This window comes from Eutrigla gurnardus (assembly GCF_963514095.1).
Source record: "Eutrigla gurnardus genome assembly, chromosome: 9".
In the NCBI taxonomy this organism is placed as follows: domain Eukaryota; kingdom Metazoa; phylum Chordata; class Actinopteri; order Perciformes; family Triglidae; genus Eutrigla; species Eutrigla gurnardus.
This window is the reverse complement of record NC_139923.1, coordinates 21,391,676-21,409,027: the sequence shown is the minus strand read 5'-3', so window position 1 is coordinate 21,409,027 and position 17,352 is coordinate 21,391,676. Positions and strand designations below refer to the sequence as shown.

At 41.6% G+C, this 17,352-nt stretch overlaps 1 protein-coding gene across 3 annotated transcripts in view; it reads left to right on the top strand.

Moving 5' to 3' along the window:
* The window catches only part of magi2b (membrane associated guanylate kinase, WW and PDZ domain containing 2b), a 65,252-nt gene that overhangs the window by 33,731 nt on the left and 14,169 nt on the right, over positions 1 to 17,352 (top strand). For all 3 annotated transcript variants that reach the window (XM_084016912.1, XM_084016913.1, XM_084016914.1), the window contains exons 5-11: positions 1,691 to 1,919; positions 2,715 to 2,794; positions 9,169 to 9,226; positions 9,861 to 9,982; positions 10,572 to 10,754; positions 13,803 to 14,329; positions 15,307 to 15,475. In XM_084016912.1, coding sequence (XP_083873038.1) covers positions 1,691 to 1,919; positions 2,715 to 2,794; positions 9,169 to 9,226; positions 9,861 to 9,982; positions 10,572 to 10,754; positions 13,803 to 14,329; positions 15,307 to 15,475 — 1,368 coding nt within the window. The remainder of the gene's footprint in view (positions 1 to 1,690; positions 1,920 to 2,714; positions 2,795 to 9,168; positions 9,227 to 9,860; positions 9,983 to 10,571; positions 10,755 to 13,802; positions 14,330 to 15,306; positions 15,476 to 17,352) is intronic.

Genomic DNA, 17,352 nt, shown 5'->3' with positions numbered 1-17,352 from the left:
AATAAGTGGAAGGCCTGAACTGTCCCCTGGATTATTTATTTCTCTCTCACTGGTATGATTGAGCAAAACCAGAGGAACAACTCAGATGTGCGTTCCTTTTAATTGTCCCTTATGATAAATCAACAGTTTCGTCTCCTTTTGTCCAGTTTCATGTCTGCAGAGTCCAGCCAATGCAACAAACTGATTACACTGACCAGTAATTATTCACAGTAACAGACTCTATTAGCATGATTGTGAACCGCAGGTTCTCAATTACCTTATATAATAGAATGCACAAGGGCACCTTAATGTCTCCACTATTTTTACTGTCCAGAGTCTCATTTCGGTTTGAGCTCTCATCTCTGTTCTCTTATTTCTCCTGCTGTCTTTGCTCTCCCGCCACTGGCCTATGTCCTTGTTACTATTTATACCCCAGCTCTCCCCTCTCTCTTCCTCTCCTCTACCATCTTCTTCCTTCTGACCTCTCTTCGTTTTTTTCTTCGTCTCTGCTGTCCTGTCCCCCCCGTCCTCTCCTCTTCCTTCTCCTTCCCCACCCCTCCTGGTACTACGTGTTGTTATAGCATGTCATATCTTTTTCCACTATTTTCTCTTACTGTCACCGACATGGCTGGACCCTGTATGATCAAGGAGCTAAATTGTGGACAAACTTTGGCCAGTCAGCGGTACTGGCTATAATGCAGATTCCTGGATGTTAAATGTACATCTGCAATTTACTGTAGTAATCCTAGTAATATTTGTTCTTTAAGTCTACCGAAGAAGTATTAAGTGGCATATTTTCAACAATTTATTGTTGTAATTACTCATCTAAAGTGTTGTTTTCCTATTTCAGTAACTTGCCAACACAGAGGATAGGGAATTATTGACTTTGTTAAACAAACCAGACCTATGTTACATACCAGGACTATTATAAAATGTACCCACAGCCTTACATGTTGCAGAAATCATGGGGAGATAACACCCCTGCTTCAACTTCCAGACCGTGTTTGAGAAGCACCGTGGAGTTTTTGTTTAATTTACTTTGGTCTTGAGGAGCTGCAGGATTTATTCAGACAAATTGTAACGTTCACTGTACATTTACCACAATTTGACAACTTTACTGCTAATGCATGTATCAAAATGCATGTAACACCATTCAAAACTTGGGGTCCATTTTAGTAGGCGTAGGTAAAGATGTGGACCCAACGCCCAAATAAGGATTGTGAAAGGACATCGACTGTCTTTTGTCTTACTCAAGAATTTTGAATTATGTTATAGGCAAATGTGTTAATAATTTGACCTTTGCATGAATTCCAGAGGAATATGATAGCATGTTATAGTTTGGTACTATCGTATGCTCCTCATCCGCTGACTTAGATGCCACCAGCTTTTTTCGTCACTCTAAAAACATTTCCTTATGTTTCTGACTCAGTCTCTGACCCCTAAAGTCTCTGTCTGTCCCTGTTTCTCCATTTCTGACATCCCCATGTTGTTTTCTCCTCATGCTCATTGTCCTCAGACCACATCTCTATCTCTCTCTCCATCTCTCTCTCTCTCTCTCTCTCTCTCCTGGGGGTTCATAGCTCTGCAGTGGCTTGGCTCTGACTCATCATGCATGGCGTGCGTAGCGGGCATTGCATGTGTGCACATAGTATGTGAGCATAACTGTGTGCGTGTGTGTGTGTGTGTGTATGCGCGTGCTCGTGCTCCACAGAGTCCAGTGAACATGAGGACAAGAGCACAGATGCCTCTGGGGAAGTTGCGGTTGAAACATCCAGCCTGGCCCCTGCCTCTATCGAGCCCCCTACCGAAGGAGAGGAGACCCCAAAATCTCCCTCCAAATCCCCCGCCAAAGTTCCAGACATAGATGAGGAAGAGTTGGGTCCTCTGCCTGATAACTGGGAGATGGCCTACACCGAGAAGGGGGAGGTGTACTTCATAGAGTAAGAGAAAACATATTTAAATCTATTTTGACATCTTTGTAGGATTTAACAAAAACAGTATGTTCCTCAATGATAGTGGCTGTTATGGAGGCGTACGTGTTTTTGATGATAATGAAAATCATTTGGCTTATAAATAATAACAGTTTGCCTAAAAACAAATCCAATGCAAAGCACCTCATGAAGTAGGGAGGCACCAATCCGACTTTTTCAGTCCCAATACCGATATGCTACCTTGGTTTGGGGTATCTGCCAATTCCTAGTACCCATCCGATACCACTATTAATAACCTGCATGCCTCACTGTGTAGAAGAGACGAGGGTCATTATTTACTAACTTTGTAAAACACAATTTTACAAATAAATAGATAGAAATGTATTTAATTGTTATTTATTAAAATAAATGCTGTCTGATATCGGACCGATATCTGACATCAGTATTGGTATCGCTGCATGTCTAAAGTGTACTTGGTTTATGTGGGTGTGTAAACCTTACAGCCTCTGTGTTGAATAATTGATGTAACTTAATGCTACTGATCAGATGTACTGGATAACCGCACACATACATTTGTGCCCAGCCAAACTTTTGCCCTCATCTCTCACCCTTACTAATTAGTGGCTGAGAGCTAATTAGTGGATTAATGGTCATTTAGATTACCTTAGAAATCCCCTTGTTTCTCTTTGCCCGTGCACACATACACACACAATCAGGTCATTAGTGTTACTTTACAATCATCTCTTTCTCTTATCCTCTTCGTCAGTCTCTTTCTGACCTCTTTTTCCCCTTTCCCTGTTCCAGTCACAACACCAAAACTACATCATGGCTCGATCCGCGACTTGCAAAGAAAGCAAAGCCACCAGAAGAATGCAGAGAAGACGGTGAGTCTGAACTACCTGTTTAGTCTGTTTCAGTTTGTGTTCATCTGAGTTGAGCACAGCTTTTGGTGTTTGTTGGAGTGTGTTGTCCCTGCATTTCCTGCTGTTTGTGTACCTGTGTTGTCCGGTTTTCCCTTCTCAAGAAAAAGAGCACAGAACATCTTGTTGTTTGATGGATTTTTTAGTCTGCAGCTGGTCGTACCATTCTTCAGAGGGGTCCTCACAATTTCTCAGAAAGAATAAACTTAATACAAGTTGGTAATTTTGTGCCATTTATTGGCATTGCTGTTGGTGTGTCTTAAGTCCCGCCCCTTTCCAGTGGACCACCATGAGACCTTATTGAGGAAAAAAAATATTTATAATTATTTGATCCCGTATGAATTGTGGTATATATTACACATGTGATGTTTGTCAATTTAAAAGATAAGTTTACACGTCACCAAAGTCACATTTTGTCGTATAAGACTGAAAATATGTCATCATCACTCCACAAAGAAACCTTGTTTGCTGTATAAAGCTTGAGATTGTTAACAAATCTCACAAAAAGTCCAAAATAAACAGTGTTAGTCCTCATCAGAGTACTTTCTACTCAGTCCATAGAGTTGAGCTGCAATCAAATTTGTCCTTCTAAAGTAGTAAATCTTTAAAAATAATCACAAATGTGTTTTTTTGTATGTATTTATTGTGCATTTGTTGTATATTTTTGTTGCTCTGCCGTTGAGTTGCAAACTTTGAAGTTTGTGATCACTTGAAAAGAAGCAGTTGTGAAGTTATGAAAAAAATAATGTATTTCAGAGACTACAAATTAGGACCAGTGGTTTGAGACAGGGTCCAGCGGTAATGTCAAGCATAATGAAACAGCCTCTGGTTAAGTGGGATCAGACATATAGCAATAAGGTGAACTTACATCCCAGCTGCTGTTATGGCTTTCGTTCGGCATATTAGGTTGTGATGTGATTCACCAGAGCAAGATCTGAATCAATACCTTTTCTACCTCTCCTCTGTTCTCCATTGCTTCAATTTGCTCCCCCTCACCCCCTCTCTCTCTGTCTCTCCCTCTCTCTCTCTCTCTCTCTCCCTTTCAATCTCCCACTCTTGAATGTTCCTCCTCTCTCTCATTTTCTCTCCCACCTTCATTCTCCGACTCTCCCTGTGCCCAGTAAAAGGCCGAACTGTGACTGGAATTCTAATTCTAACACTCGGCTCTGCTCAAAGTGGTTCTCACTCTCTCTCTCTCTCTCTACACACACACACACACACACACACACACACACACACACACTACTGTCTTCAATTCACAAACGTTAAGGTTGTCAAACGATTTAACATTTTAATCAGATCTTTAATCATGATTATTTACCATTTGTAAATATACCAAACATATTACCATTTTCTCTATGTTTTTTTGTACTCCAATGTGTTAAAAAAAAATTAACGTTAATGCAAGACGATTCATTTGTGGAATTAACAGCTACCCTGTGATTATTTTAATCGTTTGCCCAAATATATATTCACAATCCCTGTGGACATGAACCATGTGAGTAAGGTTATGTTTTGTATTTATTGTATTTGCGTTTTTACAAATGTCAATATGTTTGTGAAGTAGGGTTCTGGTTCTGTTCTCTATAAAACATAATTGTCCTTACTTAGCCAGTTGCCCTAGATTAGACCCTAGTCTAGTCTTACAGTCTGAAGAAAGTGAGATATGTCACTAACTCACCCTGTGACACATATGTGATATATTTTTGCATTTTGCCTTGCAATGCAGATCTGTGTTCTGAGAAAAAGAGGAAGTAGCCTCATCAGCCATGTTTGTGAATGTTCTTTCTCATTGTCCTTTTGTCTGCAGTTTATCTACTGTGTGGAGTAGATAAACTGCAGGCTTTTTTTTTTATTTTGCTCTTCTACCGTTGGGGAAGCAGTGGTTAAGGGAAGCTTATGTCATCATCACTGGCAGAGGAATTTGAATCAAAGGCTGTTAGCAGAACGTTTGTAAGGGTCCTGGATGACACATCACATCCTCTCGCAGCACCTTTGAATTGACGCCTTCCAGAAACAGGTTTAGTTGCCAGAAAATAGTCTTTTTTAGCATAAACAGCTCAGCCGCCACATGGATGACAGAAGGACATACAGTAGTTTAATCCAGCATGCTGCATTACTCACCCTGTTATCGTTTTCTTTTAATGAGCACACTGGTGTCCTGTAGCTCTTTCTTAGTGCTATAATGCCTGTTTTATGATGTTTACATTCTGCATGGTTTCTGTGGACCAAGTGACAATTTACAGGCAATTTAAAATTTCCCCCACATTAATGGACATGTAGTTTTTGAATGATGAAATATGCATGGAAGGAAGGATGTCAGAGAGTCTGCAAGGAGAGTGAATAAACAAGAAATGTGGGGAGGGAAGAGCAGGAAGAGGTGGCGCTGTTTTTAACTGCCCATCTGCCTGGAGGATTTCCCAGAGTCTCACAGCCTCAGGCAAGAACCAGCCGAACATTCAGACACACTTTCAGCAATACTGTTTCTGCATCTTCCCTCTTGTTATTGCCTTTCCGTTGCTTTAATCTCATGCATGTTTGGTCTTTTTCCTCCTTTTTCCTTTAGCATTTCATATCCTCATGTCTATTCCCTTTCCTCTCACTTTTGGGTGAATTTAAAAAGAAACCACGTAACCCTGTGCTGATGTGTTTGCACAAATGTGTGACTTTGTGTTGCCTCTATATGCTGAGGTTGACTCCCAGAGTTCAAAGGCTTGTTATCACAGATCTGGTTCTACTTGCAGGAAGGCAAGTCTTTTGTTACATAACACAAAACCTATATCTCCTCTCTCGCTCAGAAGAGGCAAGAACAGAGCGGGACAAGCTTCATATCACAGCTAGTGGTTGGTTTCAATGCTGCCTTTCGTACACAACCAACACTGGTTTCAAAGAAATCGCAGTACTGTTGACGAAAAATATGCTCATGTTCATTTAGAGGCAGGACTTGACAGGATGTACCCTGCCAGTGTTTCTTCTTGAAGAGAACGAGAAAGAGACGGGGAGAGGTTTGCATATGAGTTGAAGCTCATGCAACCATAGTCAGACAGTCATAGACTCGTGCTAAAATGTTTTCTCTACGTTACATCACTTTTACACTCAGCCATGTCTAGGCCAGGGCCATTTCTGGGTCTGTATTTTTCACGCCCCTTTACTCTCATGTTCCTGTACACTCTTTCTCTCTGTTTCGGTCCCGATGGCTCTTTTTATTTCTTATTTATGCTTTGTAGATCTAGACTCAAAGCCGGCATACTGTTACAGTAATATGGCAGTGCAAACATAAAAACACAACACAGAGTTGCAGTCATAATTAGAGCTGTATAATTAACAGATTTTTTTTATTTAGGAATCGACAAAAAAATGCAAGGCGGCTCGGTGATATGTCTTTTCATCTATCGCCATCATCAGGTCAGAATCGTAATTCTGGTTTATGACCAAATACTCTCAAAATAGATGACAGTCATCAGTCTGAGCTGTATTTTGTTGTGCTAATTAGCAAATATTGGGACACTAACATGCTAAACTAACATGGTGAACATGGCATATTAGCATTGTCATTGGGACCATTGATAGCATTGAGATCAGCCTCACAGAGCTGCTAGCGTGGATGTAGAATCTTGTTTAAGCTGTAGATGCCAAAGATGCATGTATTCCAGCATCCTGTGTGAATATTTGCTGGGGTTTTTTGTCTTTGATATTTTCTGATGCTTTATTGACCAAATTATTAATCAGTTAATTGAGAAAATAGATGAGTTTATAATGCAATGAAACAAGTATTAGTTGCAGCCTACATCAATATGAGTTTGAATATTTTTTCATCAAAAGTTTGTAAGTTCTTTGAGTTTGTTGAGAGTTGGTTGGTATTTATTTCTGTGAGTCATATGAGTTCATTGTATCTGTTCCTGGTTTCCTGTTGGTCAGGGAGAGTTTGTGTGAGAGGGAAGATGAGTCATCTAATGCGGAAGAATCACAATTAGACTTCATGTCAAGAGAGAAACACCAATACTGATTACACATAAACAAGCACCCGAACACACAAGCGAGCCCCTCGGTGCTCATGCTATATACAGACACATGATGAGTTGTTTGATTTCGTGTCAGAGAAGATGATGGTTACATTAATGTGGGCATGCAAACACAGTTCAGCTATCTAACACACACACACACACACACACACACACTGCAAATATAGACTCATATTAATGCATAAAAACGCACACAAACACCCTCTCTCTCTCTGTATTTCATCGGCAGGAAATAGAGACAAGACAGAGCCCTCAGCTCAGGCGAGAGAAAACAAAAAAGACTTCCACTGGTGGTTTCCATGGAAACTGTCTCCCTTTCACTTTAGGGGGAGGGCAAGCGACTAGTGGATGAGTTAGGCCGACGTTTAAGGTGGCTCATGGACAGGGTGGGAGGGAATTTAAGGTGGTTTGAAGTGTGAATCCATCTGACTTTTTTTACGCCTCAAGGATGAGACGGGTCGTTTGAGGTAATGGCAGTGCAGTGCAGTCGGTTTGAGCAAACAGTAAAGCAGACCAAAGATAATTGCAGCATGCACCCCTTTCACCTTGGGCTGAACAGTCAGCATGCTCAGCAGCCAGGATAGACACACACATACGCACACAGATTATTGATATGAAGATCCAAAATCTGTTCATAATTGTATTACAGCTTGAGGGGGTGATGCCACAGTATCAGTGGCACGCAGACCAAATAATTGTAAAAATAATATAGCTGAGGATGGGTGTGTGTGTGTGTGTTTGTAAGACTTGAGAGGGTCGGGTATTGTTTACATTTTTTACCTTTGTTTCTGCAATAGCTGAGTTCGGTGCAGATATCAAGATATTATTTTTAAATACCTTTCCTGGAGAAATATAAACATGTTGGTAAGGCTTTATTTTACGGGTCTGGAATTTCCAAGTATGACAAATGAATTGTCATAAATATTTACTTAAATAAATGGCATGCAATGCTGGTTTGTCTCAAGGATATTCTTATGTTTCTTTCCAGGATATGTTATTTATTAGATTATAAGACAATTGTCCCCAAATATAAAATGTTATCTAAACACAAGCAGAGAACCAGAACTTCACCTAAATACAATTTAGATTTAAAACTAAACTTGGTTGTTGTGGGTGGGGGTAAAGGGAATGACATATAGTACAGCCCAAATCACATTTTTTTATTTGTTAAATCAATCAGACTAATAATGTTTTTTTTTTTTATTATCCTCATTGGACCTCCTCTTCAAATCACCAAGGTTTCTAAGCTCTTTCTCTGTCTTTATGTTTTCATGTGCGTGTTTGTGTTTTAGTAATAGGTTCAAGGTCAACCAAGTCCCCTGTTGTTTTGAGTATTTGTCATCTTTTTCAATCTGTATGACAGTATTCTTCTACTTTTCATCAGGTTTGCTTTATTTCCCCGAGGAAAATGGCCATCTATGGACATAGTCTTGAATTTAATCATAATAACGCAAGACATGAGGATGAATTCATTTGAGGGGGAGTGATTACCCTTTCATGAACGCCTGCTGATGAATGCTAATCTGTATTTCAAGTATATGTGTGGTTGACAGTTAGATGCACTCTTACTGTTGGAGTGTGAGTATATTTGTGTATGTAAGCGGAGGCTCATAGCGCTAGGTCAATCCCCTCGTTGTGTTCCTTATGCCTTGGCGAGAGCTGAATATTAAAGCTAAAAACCAAGATATCGTTCTTTTTGCATTCAACGGCAGAGGGAACTCATTACAGTTCACTGTATATGGTGTGTAAGTGTCAGTGAAAAGGTAGAAGAATAGAGTATGGGAGTGCCATGACCCAAATCTTTTACGATGGAGAGGCGAGCGCTAAATCAGCAAAAGGATGGATGAAGTGAGGAGGGAACAGAGGAACAGAGGAGGGTGAGGAGGAGACAATTAACACAACAGCCATGGAAGCCATTCAAGGCGTAAACGAGTGGGTGGGTGAGAGAAAAAGAGACAAACACGAAGTGGTGTGGTGAAGGTATTGGACCTTAAAGGATTTGTGCATACGACAAAAAAGAAGAGACCGAAAGAAAGAGAAGACGGGATGAGATGTGTCAGACGATTTAAATGTTCGTTTCCTCTCGCCCTGCTTTCTATCGATGTCTGTGTTGTGATTCGTGTCTCCATGAAGAAGCCACCACTGCAGATCCAAGTGTTGTCTGTCTATTAAAGGAGCACTTTGGGAGCGTCTAGCTGTGAGCCCTGAGATTCATGTCATCTCCTCTCAGTGTTTCTATTTAGTGTCTACATTCCTTCTCCTGCTCTCAGCATAAACTAACTTCATTTTCCTCGACTGTGTTCTCCCTCCTCTCAGAGCTGCCCTATGGCTGGGAGAAGATAGATGACCCCATCTACGGCAGCTACTATGTAGAGTAAGTCTCCCTGTCGACTTGGGTAAACTCAGCTGCTCTGTAGTAAAACAGGAAATGCATTTCTATGCTTTGCAGCTCCTTGTTATGAATTATAAATGACTAAATTCTCATTTCTTTTTTATGTCTTACTGCTCGTTAAAAATGTTTTTAATCAACTCAGTGAAATACTCCTCTGTATAGACTGTCAAGAGAATGCTGCTGATAAAACCTTTGCACCTGGTCAGAATAATTGTTGCATTACAACCTGTATTGGTATCTCGGTGCAATTCACTTCGTTCGAGTCCAAACCACCTTAGCTGCAATTGAACCTGAAAAGTAAAGAACAGTTACTGAAAGACCGTTCTGGGTTCCTCCCACTTAACTTATTTGTATTGCTTACAACATTTTATTGAAGTTACACATTGGGAATAACATTTTACATGCAATACAAAACTGTTAAGATTTGATTTATTGCTTTATTTCATTGTCAGTATATGTAGTTAGACCTGCCGCCGTCTGGACGCACTACAGTATTAAAACATAATTTAACCCACTCTTCTTCTTCTTAAATACGTTTTTCTGGAAAAATACAATTTCATTTTTCTTGAAGCTTTGAATTGTTTCCTTTTGTAATAATTATGCATTTTATTTTCAGTCATATCAATCGAAGGACTCAGTTTGAGAACCCAGTCCTTGAAGCCAAGAGACGCCTGGAGCAGCAGAGGCAGATGCAGAGCCAGGGACTCTCCGCTCTACCACTGCCCACTATATACAGAGGTACACTTGAAATACTACAGCATGGGCAGTACTTAACGCAAATACATGCTGTCATACTCACAGATTTGCACAAATATGAAAATGCAAGGACTGCAGAAAAGACCTTGCAAATGGCCTTGATCTTCTGGCCATCCACGGCCCTCAAAACCTACATACTGACAGATTAAATTAAATTCCCACTATTGCGCAGATCATTTATATTGAAGATAATTTTCCTAACCATCTTTTGTAGAACTGACAGTTTCACGAGTATTTGAAGGGGGAAAGATGCACAATGTCACAATGCACAGGGTCGAATGGAGATTGTTGGCAGTGCGGGGGACAGAGAACATGCTCACCCTGAGGCCTCTAGTGGGCTTATCTGAGTATGAGGATGTACTTGACCAGTAAATTATGTACGGCTTCATCTGAGTGAAGTGAATTAAGGAAAATGTGTCTTTTCTGCTGGTTTGTGTTCAGTAAAATAACCTTAATTCAGCACAGAGAAGAAAATGCCAAACTTCAAGCGAACATAATGTGACAAACCAAATTGTGTTGGAATATCAAGGATATCTAAAATATCATACCTCCAAACCTTCTGTTCCTGCAGAAAAGCCATTGTTTACGAGGGACCCAACCCAGCTGAAGGGGAACTTCTTGTCGACAGCGTTGCAGAAGAGCAACATGGGATTTGGCTTCACCATCATCGGAGGCGATGAGCCCGATGAGTTCCTGCAAGTGAAGAGCGTGATACCAGACGGACCTGCTGCTCAGGATGGAAAGATGGACACTGGTAATCAAATGTTCTAATGCAGAATTTATCACAACTTCTTAAGAAATGAATTGAGGTTTAAACTATCCACAGGATGTCACTGTGTTCACCACTGATACTGTAAAAGTGTATTTATAGAAATACTTAAGCACTATCATTATTACGATACCGCAACATTATGGACCTTCATTTCCTGCCAAAACAGATCAATTGCAAAAATATTTTTTCCTGGCAGAGTTTCAAATTCTCTATCGCTATCACTGTAGTATCACTATCCAGCAAATCTGGTGCTGCAGTGTCATTTTGGCCAACTCAGAACATTTCTTAGCATAAGCACCAGTGCTGTGGTTAGTTTAGGTCACCCACATAGACTGCCAAGATCCCAGTCTGATGAAGAAAGCATTGATAAACCATGGGAGGATGTTGTGTGCTATAGATATGTGAATTGATGAAATTTAATTAAAACTGAAGTGATACTCAAAGACATTTTGAAGTATGCCTTTGATAACTCAGCGGTAGAGGTTTCCCAGGTTGGGTTGTATTCCCAGAAATATCAATTCATCTTAAAAGGGGACATCATTGGCCCTTTGTGGCATATTTAGGGTGCCCTAAATTTGTGCCAGTAGCACTGTGTGTCCCAGACAAGGACTTAAGTTTCTTCTCAGCGCACTCTCCGTCCTCTGTGAGTGTACTATTATGTTACGCTTTTAATGGGAATGAGAGGAACTGTTTTGATTGGCTATAACTGACACCAGCCCACACAAAACCTACCTCATTAGAAGATTCATCTCTGCCTTTATGGCGGGACTGCAGGTGCAATGTCACTATACTAACAGCAGTAGTCACGGTACAAAAATGATTCACACATAGGTACAACAGCTGCGGTGGTTTCAATGTTCCATCCCTGAAGAATGACTTGCCTCCCCAGCTGCCAACTCAGTTTAAGACAACTTAATTAATATATATATATATACTGTATATAGCTATAAAAAGCGAAACGCCGATGTTTGAAGTGAGTGCAAGAGAAGATGACGTGCCCCACTGCTGCTCCTAGCTGTCCCTGCAGCAGGTAGCAGCTCTGTTCGCTCCCAGTCCTGGCAGCTCTCTGCGCAGCCTCTTCTACTCCCAGCCGCACACAACGACTGCTGATGGATTTTTCTTTTCCTGCTAAATGTGTATGTAGGGTTGCCAACTTCCACTTGTCCACTAGCCTCAGCATCTATATATATTCTGCTTCCCCTGAAAAGTCTTCATGTCACCCCATGAATATTTCTCTTCGCACACCAGTGCCATGAAATGTCCCATACTTGTGTCTCTGCTTTACTTCATAAAGTGAGAGTGTGTAACATCCACGCAAGCAGTAATTCAGTCTCACATGGCTTGCTGAGCGGTTGGAGAGACCCTGCTATTCATGGAAGTTTAGGTACTTTAATTTGCAACACCCCTTGGGTAGACACCAAATCCCTACCTGCTTATGTGATGTTGTTTTAAATGGAAGCATCAGTTACAGTATTTTCTGGTGAACAAAATACCTAGCGAGCATTCCACAGGTCAATTCTGAGGCTCCTCGGTTACAAAGATTAATTTTTAAGTTTTTACAGAGAGAAGCCTTAATTTAGCCCTAACCTTAAAGGGCTGGTGTCCGTAAAAGTCACAGTGGGCTAGAGTCATAGGCTCAGAGAAGGAACTATTGTATGAGGCTTTATGTGTGCTCTGCTCTGAACCTGTGAACTGGCCCCATGCCCGGCACAGGGTTGGTGCCTAAACTGCTCATTTAGAGCTCACTCCGGAGCTGGGAATCCTCCTTCTTCCTACTCTCAGCCCCTGCTCTCTGCTTCTATGTCCATCCCTCTGCCTATCTGTTTCTCTTTTATCTGGAATCCATCTCTTTCTATTTTATCTCCATCTCTCTCTTTGTCTCTCTGACTTACCCTCTATTATGCCTACTTATCTAACCATGTCATCTGACACGTCTCCTCTGCTCTCCGCCTCTTTCTCTTCCTACCTCTCTATTTTTTTCCCATCCCTCTATCCTGATCCATCAGCCTTTCCTCTCTTTCTCTCTCCGTTGTGATTCCTCTCCCCAACTCGCTCCTCTCTTCTCCGTGACATTGCCAGAGCTGCTCACACATGTGCGCACACATTCACTCTTGCACATGCACACAGTCACCGAGTCACACAGGCGCTCCCTGGCTGAGATTAGCTGGCCTATTTGAGCGGTGCAGCATTGCTCTTAGGGATTGTGTATGATTTTGCATGTGGCATGTATGGCATGTGTGCACGTGCTCACGTGCGTGTCTGCATGTGTGACAGAGAATCCCTCCGGAGATGTGAAATAGAGGATTTAAGGCAGCTGCATTTGCCACGGTGCTGTGACTTTTAAGCTGATCCATAACTTTCTGCACATTGAAACTACAGCACACTTGACCGAGTATCTCGTGTCTCTTGTGAAATTGTTTCACCTCGTAGTAATTGGTTCGCAGGAAAAATGGCTTCGACCCACCTTGTAACGTGAATATGAATCTAAACTTTAGCGAAGTGAGGAAATAAGGCACTGCCTGCCTGGTGGGGTGTGACCTGACAACTTTTCTTGCACCCAAGATCATAAATAATGATACACTTTGCATTTTGGAAAACCAGCTCAAGCGGGAGGTGCAACATCATGAAGCATCATGCATGAGCCAAGACTCAAAACTGTTACTAATCGTGTGCATCCATTGCACTGTCTGGGTAATGCCAGTGTGCACCAGGTGGTTGTTGTATTCACAGAAACACACAAAGACACTGACCCCGTCTCTCTCTCACCTCATTGTCTCTGCACTTGTCGATTGCCTTGCAATGGCAGTGACATTTGAGAGGGACAGACGGCTTTTTCTCTGTTGCTGCAACATGTCCTGATACCGCTGAGATTGACATTTATGGCAACAGACGGTGACAAGTTCTGTTTTTGCAGCACAGTATGTTTACACATAAACCACTGAGACCAGATCATGTGGTCTGTGTAATATGTAACATACTGTAGAGTGAGCGTGACTGAAGATGTTCTGTCCTTCCTGTCTTCTTCCTTAGGTGATGTCATAGTGTACATTAATGACATCTGCGTGCTCGGAACCACACACGCCGATGTGGTGAAGCTTTTCCAGTCCGTACCGATCGGTCAGAGCGTGACCCTTGTGCTCTGTCGAGGCTATCCTCTGCCCTTTGACCCAGAGGACCCAAGTGGTGCAGCGAACACCTCTTTGACACCCATCGGCCTGGAGCACCGCCCCCTGGTGGTGAATGGCCGCGGCAGCTACGACCCCTACCTAGAGTACCTGTCGTTGAGCTCCCAGCTGCCTCCCCAGGCTCTGGCCCAGGCTGGAGTCTCTCACCCCGGGGACACACATCTGGATGGCTCATCTCTGCCGCCCACCACACCCGGTTCGGCATCGGCACTCACGCCTCACGACGACAACGTGTCCATGGCCTCCTCTGGGACTGCGGGGGTTGCTGGCTCAGCACAGGGGGCAGAACTTCTGACAGTTACTATGGTGAAAGGGGCAGAGGGATTTGGGTTCACCATTGCCGACAGCCCCACTGGTCAGCGAGTGAAGCAGGTGATGTATCATGATCATCTGTACATATTTTCATTCGCTTTAGACCATGAATAATCAATGAGACCGGTTTGATATTTCTGTGATTCAGGAAGTAAATCTGTTCTTCCAAAAGCAAAATCTCAGTAGTCAGCTAAAGTGAGTAATACATTAAACCTGAGGCAGGGTTTAAACCTCCTCAAGGCAAATTTAATTCAGTCACTGCCATTAGGTAGAGATAATACTTAGTATTTCTGGATTTGAAACTGATTTTACAACATTCTATGAATTTTGTTGACTAATTTATTTCAACAAACCCAGATATGATTTCTTTCCGAAAAATTGGACTTTGGCTTTTTATCACTGTTTTTGACTCAGGGTCGGCATACGATACGATGGGTATTTAATACTTTTTAAAGTGAGCGCCGCCTGTGAAGGGTTTTGTTTCTACTAAAATAGTAATATGCGAGAGACTAGACTAGCTACAGAATAAAAAAACACCTCAACCTGATTACAAGGAAACCTGCCTGTAAAGAATAGATAAATTAGAGAAGATTAGTTGCGACGATGTGACAGATGCTATTTCTCATCCCTGTTGTATTTGTACAGTAAAACATCTGCACTACAAAAACATCTGTCTCAACGAGTAATTTGTTTTATGTTCAACATTTAATATTGTTTTTTCTTTGAACAAATATTTTTTTTAATTTGTATGTGGAGTTTGGTAATTGTACTTAATGTTCCTTAATGTTCCTAGTGCATTTTTCATTGTTACAAGACTTTTTGACAAACAGGCTTCATGTCAATATCTTGAAATAAGTCATAAGTATAATTTGCTGGTCCTGGAAACCTTTAAAAGCTAGAAAATTCATGAAAAGCTGAAATGATGTCAAACCAGTGGTAGGTTTTTAGACAGATATGACACCGAGTTTACTAATTAATGTAGAAAATAGTTTTTTGGTGGATAAACTGTGTGTTTTGGTAAACTTGTTGTGGTGCAGGTGCTGGAGCCAGGCTCACAAGGAGCGTCAGGGCTGATAGAGGGAGACCTGATCCTGGAGGTGAACCAGCAACCAGTGGCTGCAGCTGGACATGGACGAGTGGTGGAGATGCTCAAAGAGTGTCCTGTGGGAGCCGAGGCGACTCTGCTCATACAGAGAGGAGCAACAGGTGAAAGACAGACTCGTTTCTTTTCTGTTTCACTGTTTTTCTATCTTCTTCTATTTTATTGATCTATTCATGTCAGCATAGGTGGCAAAAAGACATTTGGTAGAAAATCACAAGTGGCATTCTGGTGTTTCAAACAAAGATAATTTTAGCAAAAATAAAGGGAGAACAACTGCCCAGCTAAATATAAGCTGTCTTCAGAGTGAGATGCAAAAATGTCGTGTTACTGTGCATCTTCAACCCAGCTGCATCTTTGCAAGAGAGGAGTCAAGTAGAGTTGACAGCCAGAGCCGAGAGAGCAAAAGAGACTTTGATTATGATCATTTTGAGACCTGTTCTATTTTTGAACACATTCGAATCACATTGGACCCTAATTTGGATTTAATTCAAGTATCTGGATGAGATTTCTTTTCGGAGCTAGCAGAATTTTTGGGTGTAAAGTGAATAAATTACGTATTACTTTTTTGGAATAAATCTTTCCCTAAAAAAACAAAAAGTGTAATAATTCAGGATTCTTTCACAGAACAATCATTTCTGTATGTTGGTTAAGAAAAAAACTCATCAATATTCAATATTCATATTCAATCAATATTCCCCTTGGTGTTTAGGACCCAAGGGCAGAACTCGGGACACAGATTTATAAAAAAAGTTCACAAACAGCTTTATTAGACAGAATTGGTTGGGAGAGTAGATCCACTGGTTGCACTGGAGCAGAAGGCAGAGTAAGCTGAGCTGTAGGCGCTGGGCGAGGTAGGCGCAGTATGGACCTGAGACACAGGAATTCACTGGATTAAACAGAGTTGAGGATTAACGGGCCACAGCATTCATACCACGTTGGCAAACTGAACAACCTGGCAAAGACCGGAGTGTAGCGCCAAGGTGAGATACTGCTGGAGCTCGATGAGTACATTGGTCTCAGGTGTGCAGGTTGATTGGCAGCTGGAGAAAGCTTGAATGCCACGCCCGGACAAACACACACAAACAAAAGGAGGACAAACGGGACCAAACAAGAAACGCAATGAAGGAGTTACACAGAAAATCACTAGGACTGAGCGAGAGGCTCAGCTTGAAACGTAGAATTTAATCAACAACAATATTTTGTTTAATGTATTTCATATGAGATAACTAAAGTCTTTTAAGATGCAGCAAATCAGAAGCTGGTCAGATTTAAAATGCAGTGGGGAGTTAGATGAGCGTTAATCTCACTGTTGGGTGTCGTACAGCTCTGTGGGTAGAGATGGCACCAACACTGCTGTAGGGTAGCAGTTTTATTCCCACTGGGGCCACTCGTCTTCAAAATAAATGCAGTTATTTCATGTGCTTTGGAGAGAAATGACTGCGGAGTGTCTTCTAGCTGGCAAACAATCTACACCGGTTGGCATGATGCTGCTTGGCTACCTGTACCGACTGTACTCTGAATTCTCGCTTCGATGATACAGACAGCATTTCCACCGTGGTCCAGATTCATAAATAGTCAGTTTTGAAGTGACGCTGGGTAGAGGACGACTTAGGGAAAACATAAACCAAAAAGCTCGACACAGAATGCACAAAATCATATTTGTGAGCTCCCGTGTTGTGATTTTCTCTTTATCTTGTGACACTGATTGTCAGTGTGATTTATCTCTGTGAGTGATTGACCACCTACCATCCTGTCTGAGTGTCTGTCTGGAAAACTATTCTTCCCTATTTTTCTCACAATGGCACATTGTTTCCTCCTCCACCCACTTTGATTTTAGGCAGCAACATTATCTTTTGATGTCCGTGTATTTAGACTAGGCATAGTGTTGTATCACAATGCCTGTCATATGTTGAATCCCTGTAACACGCTCTGCATTGTAATGGGCTGCTCCACAACTACAATATTCTGCACACATTCAGGG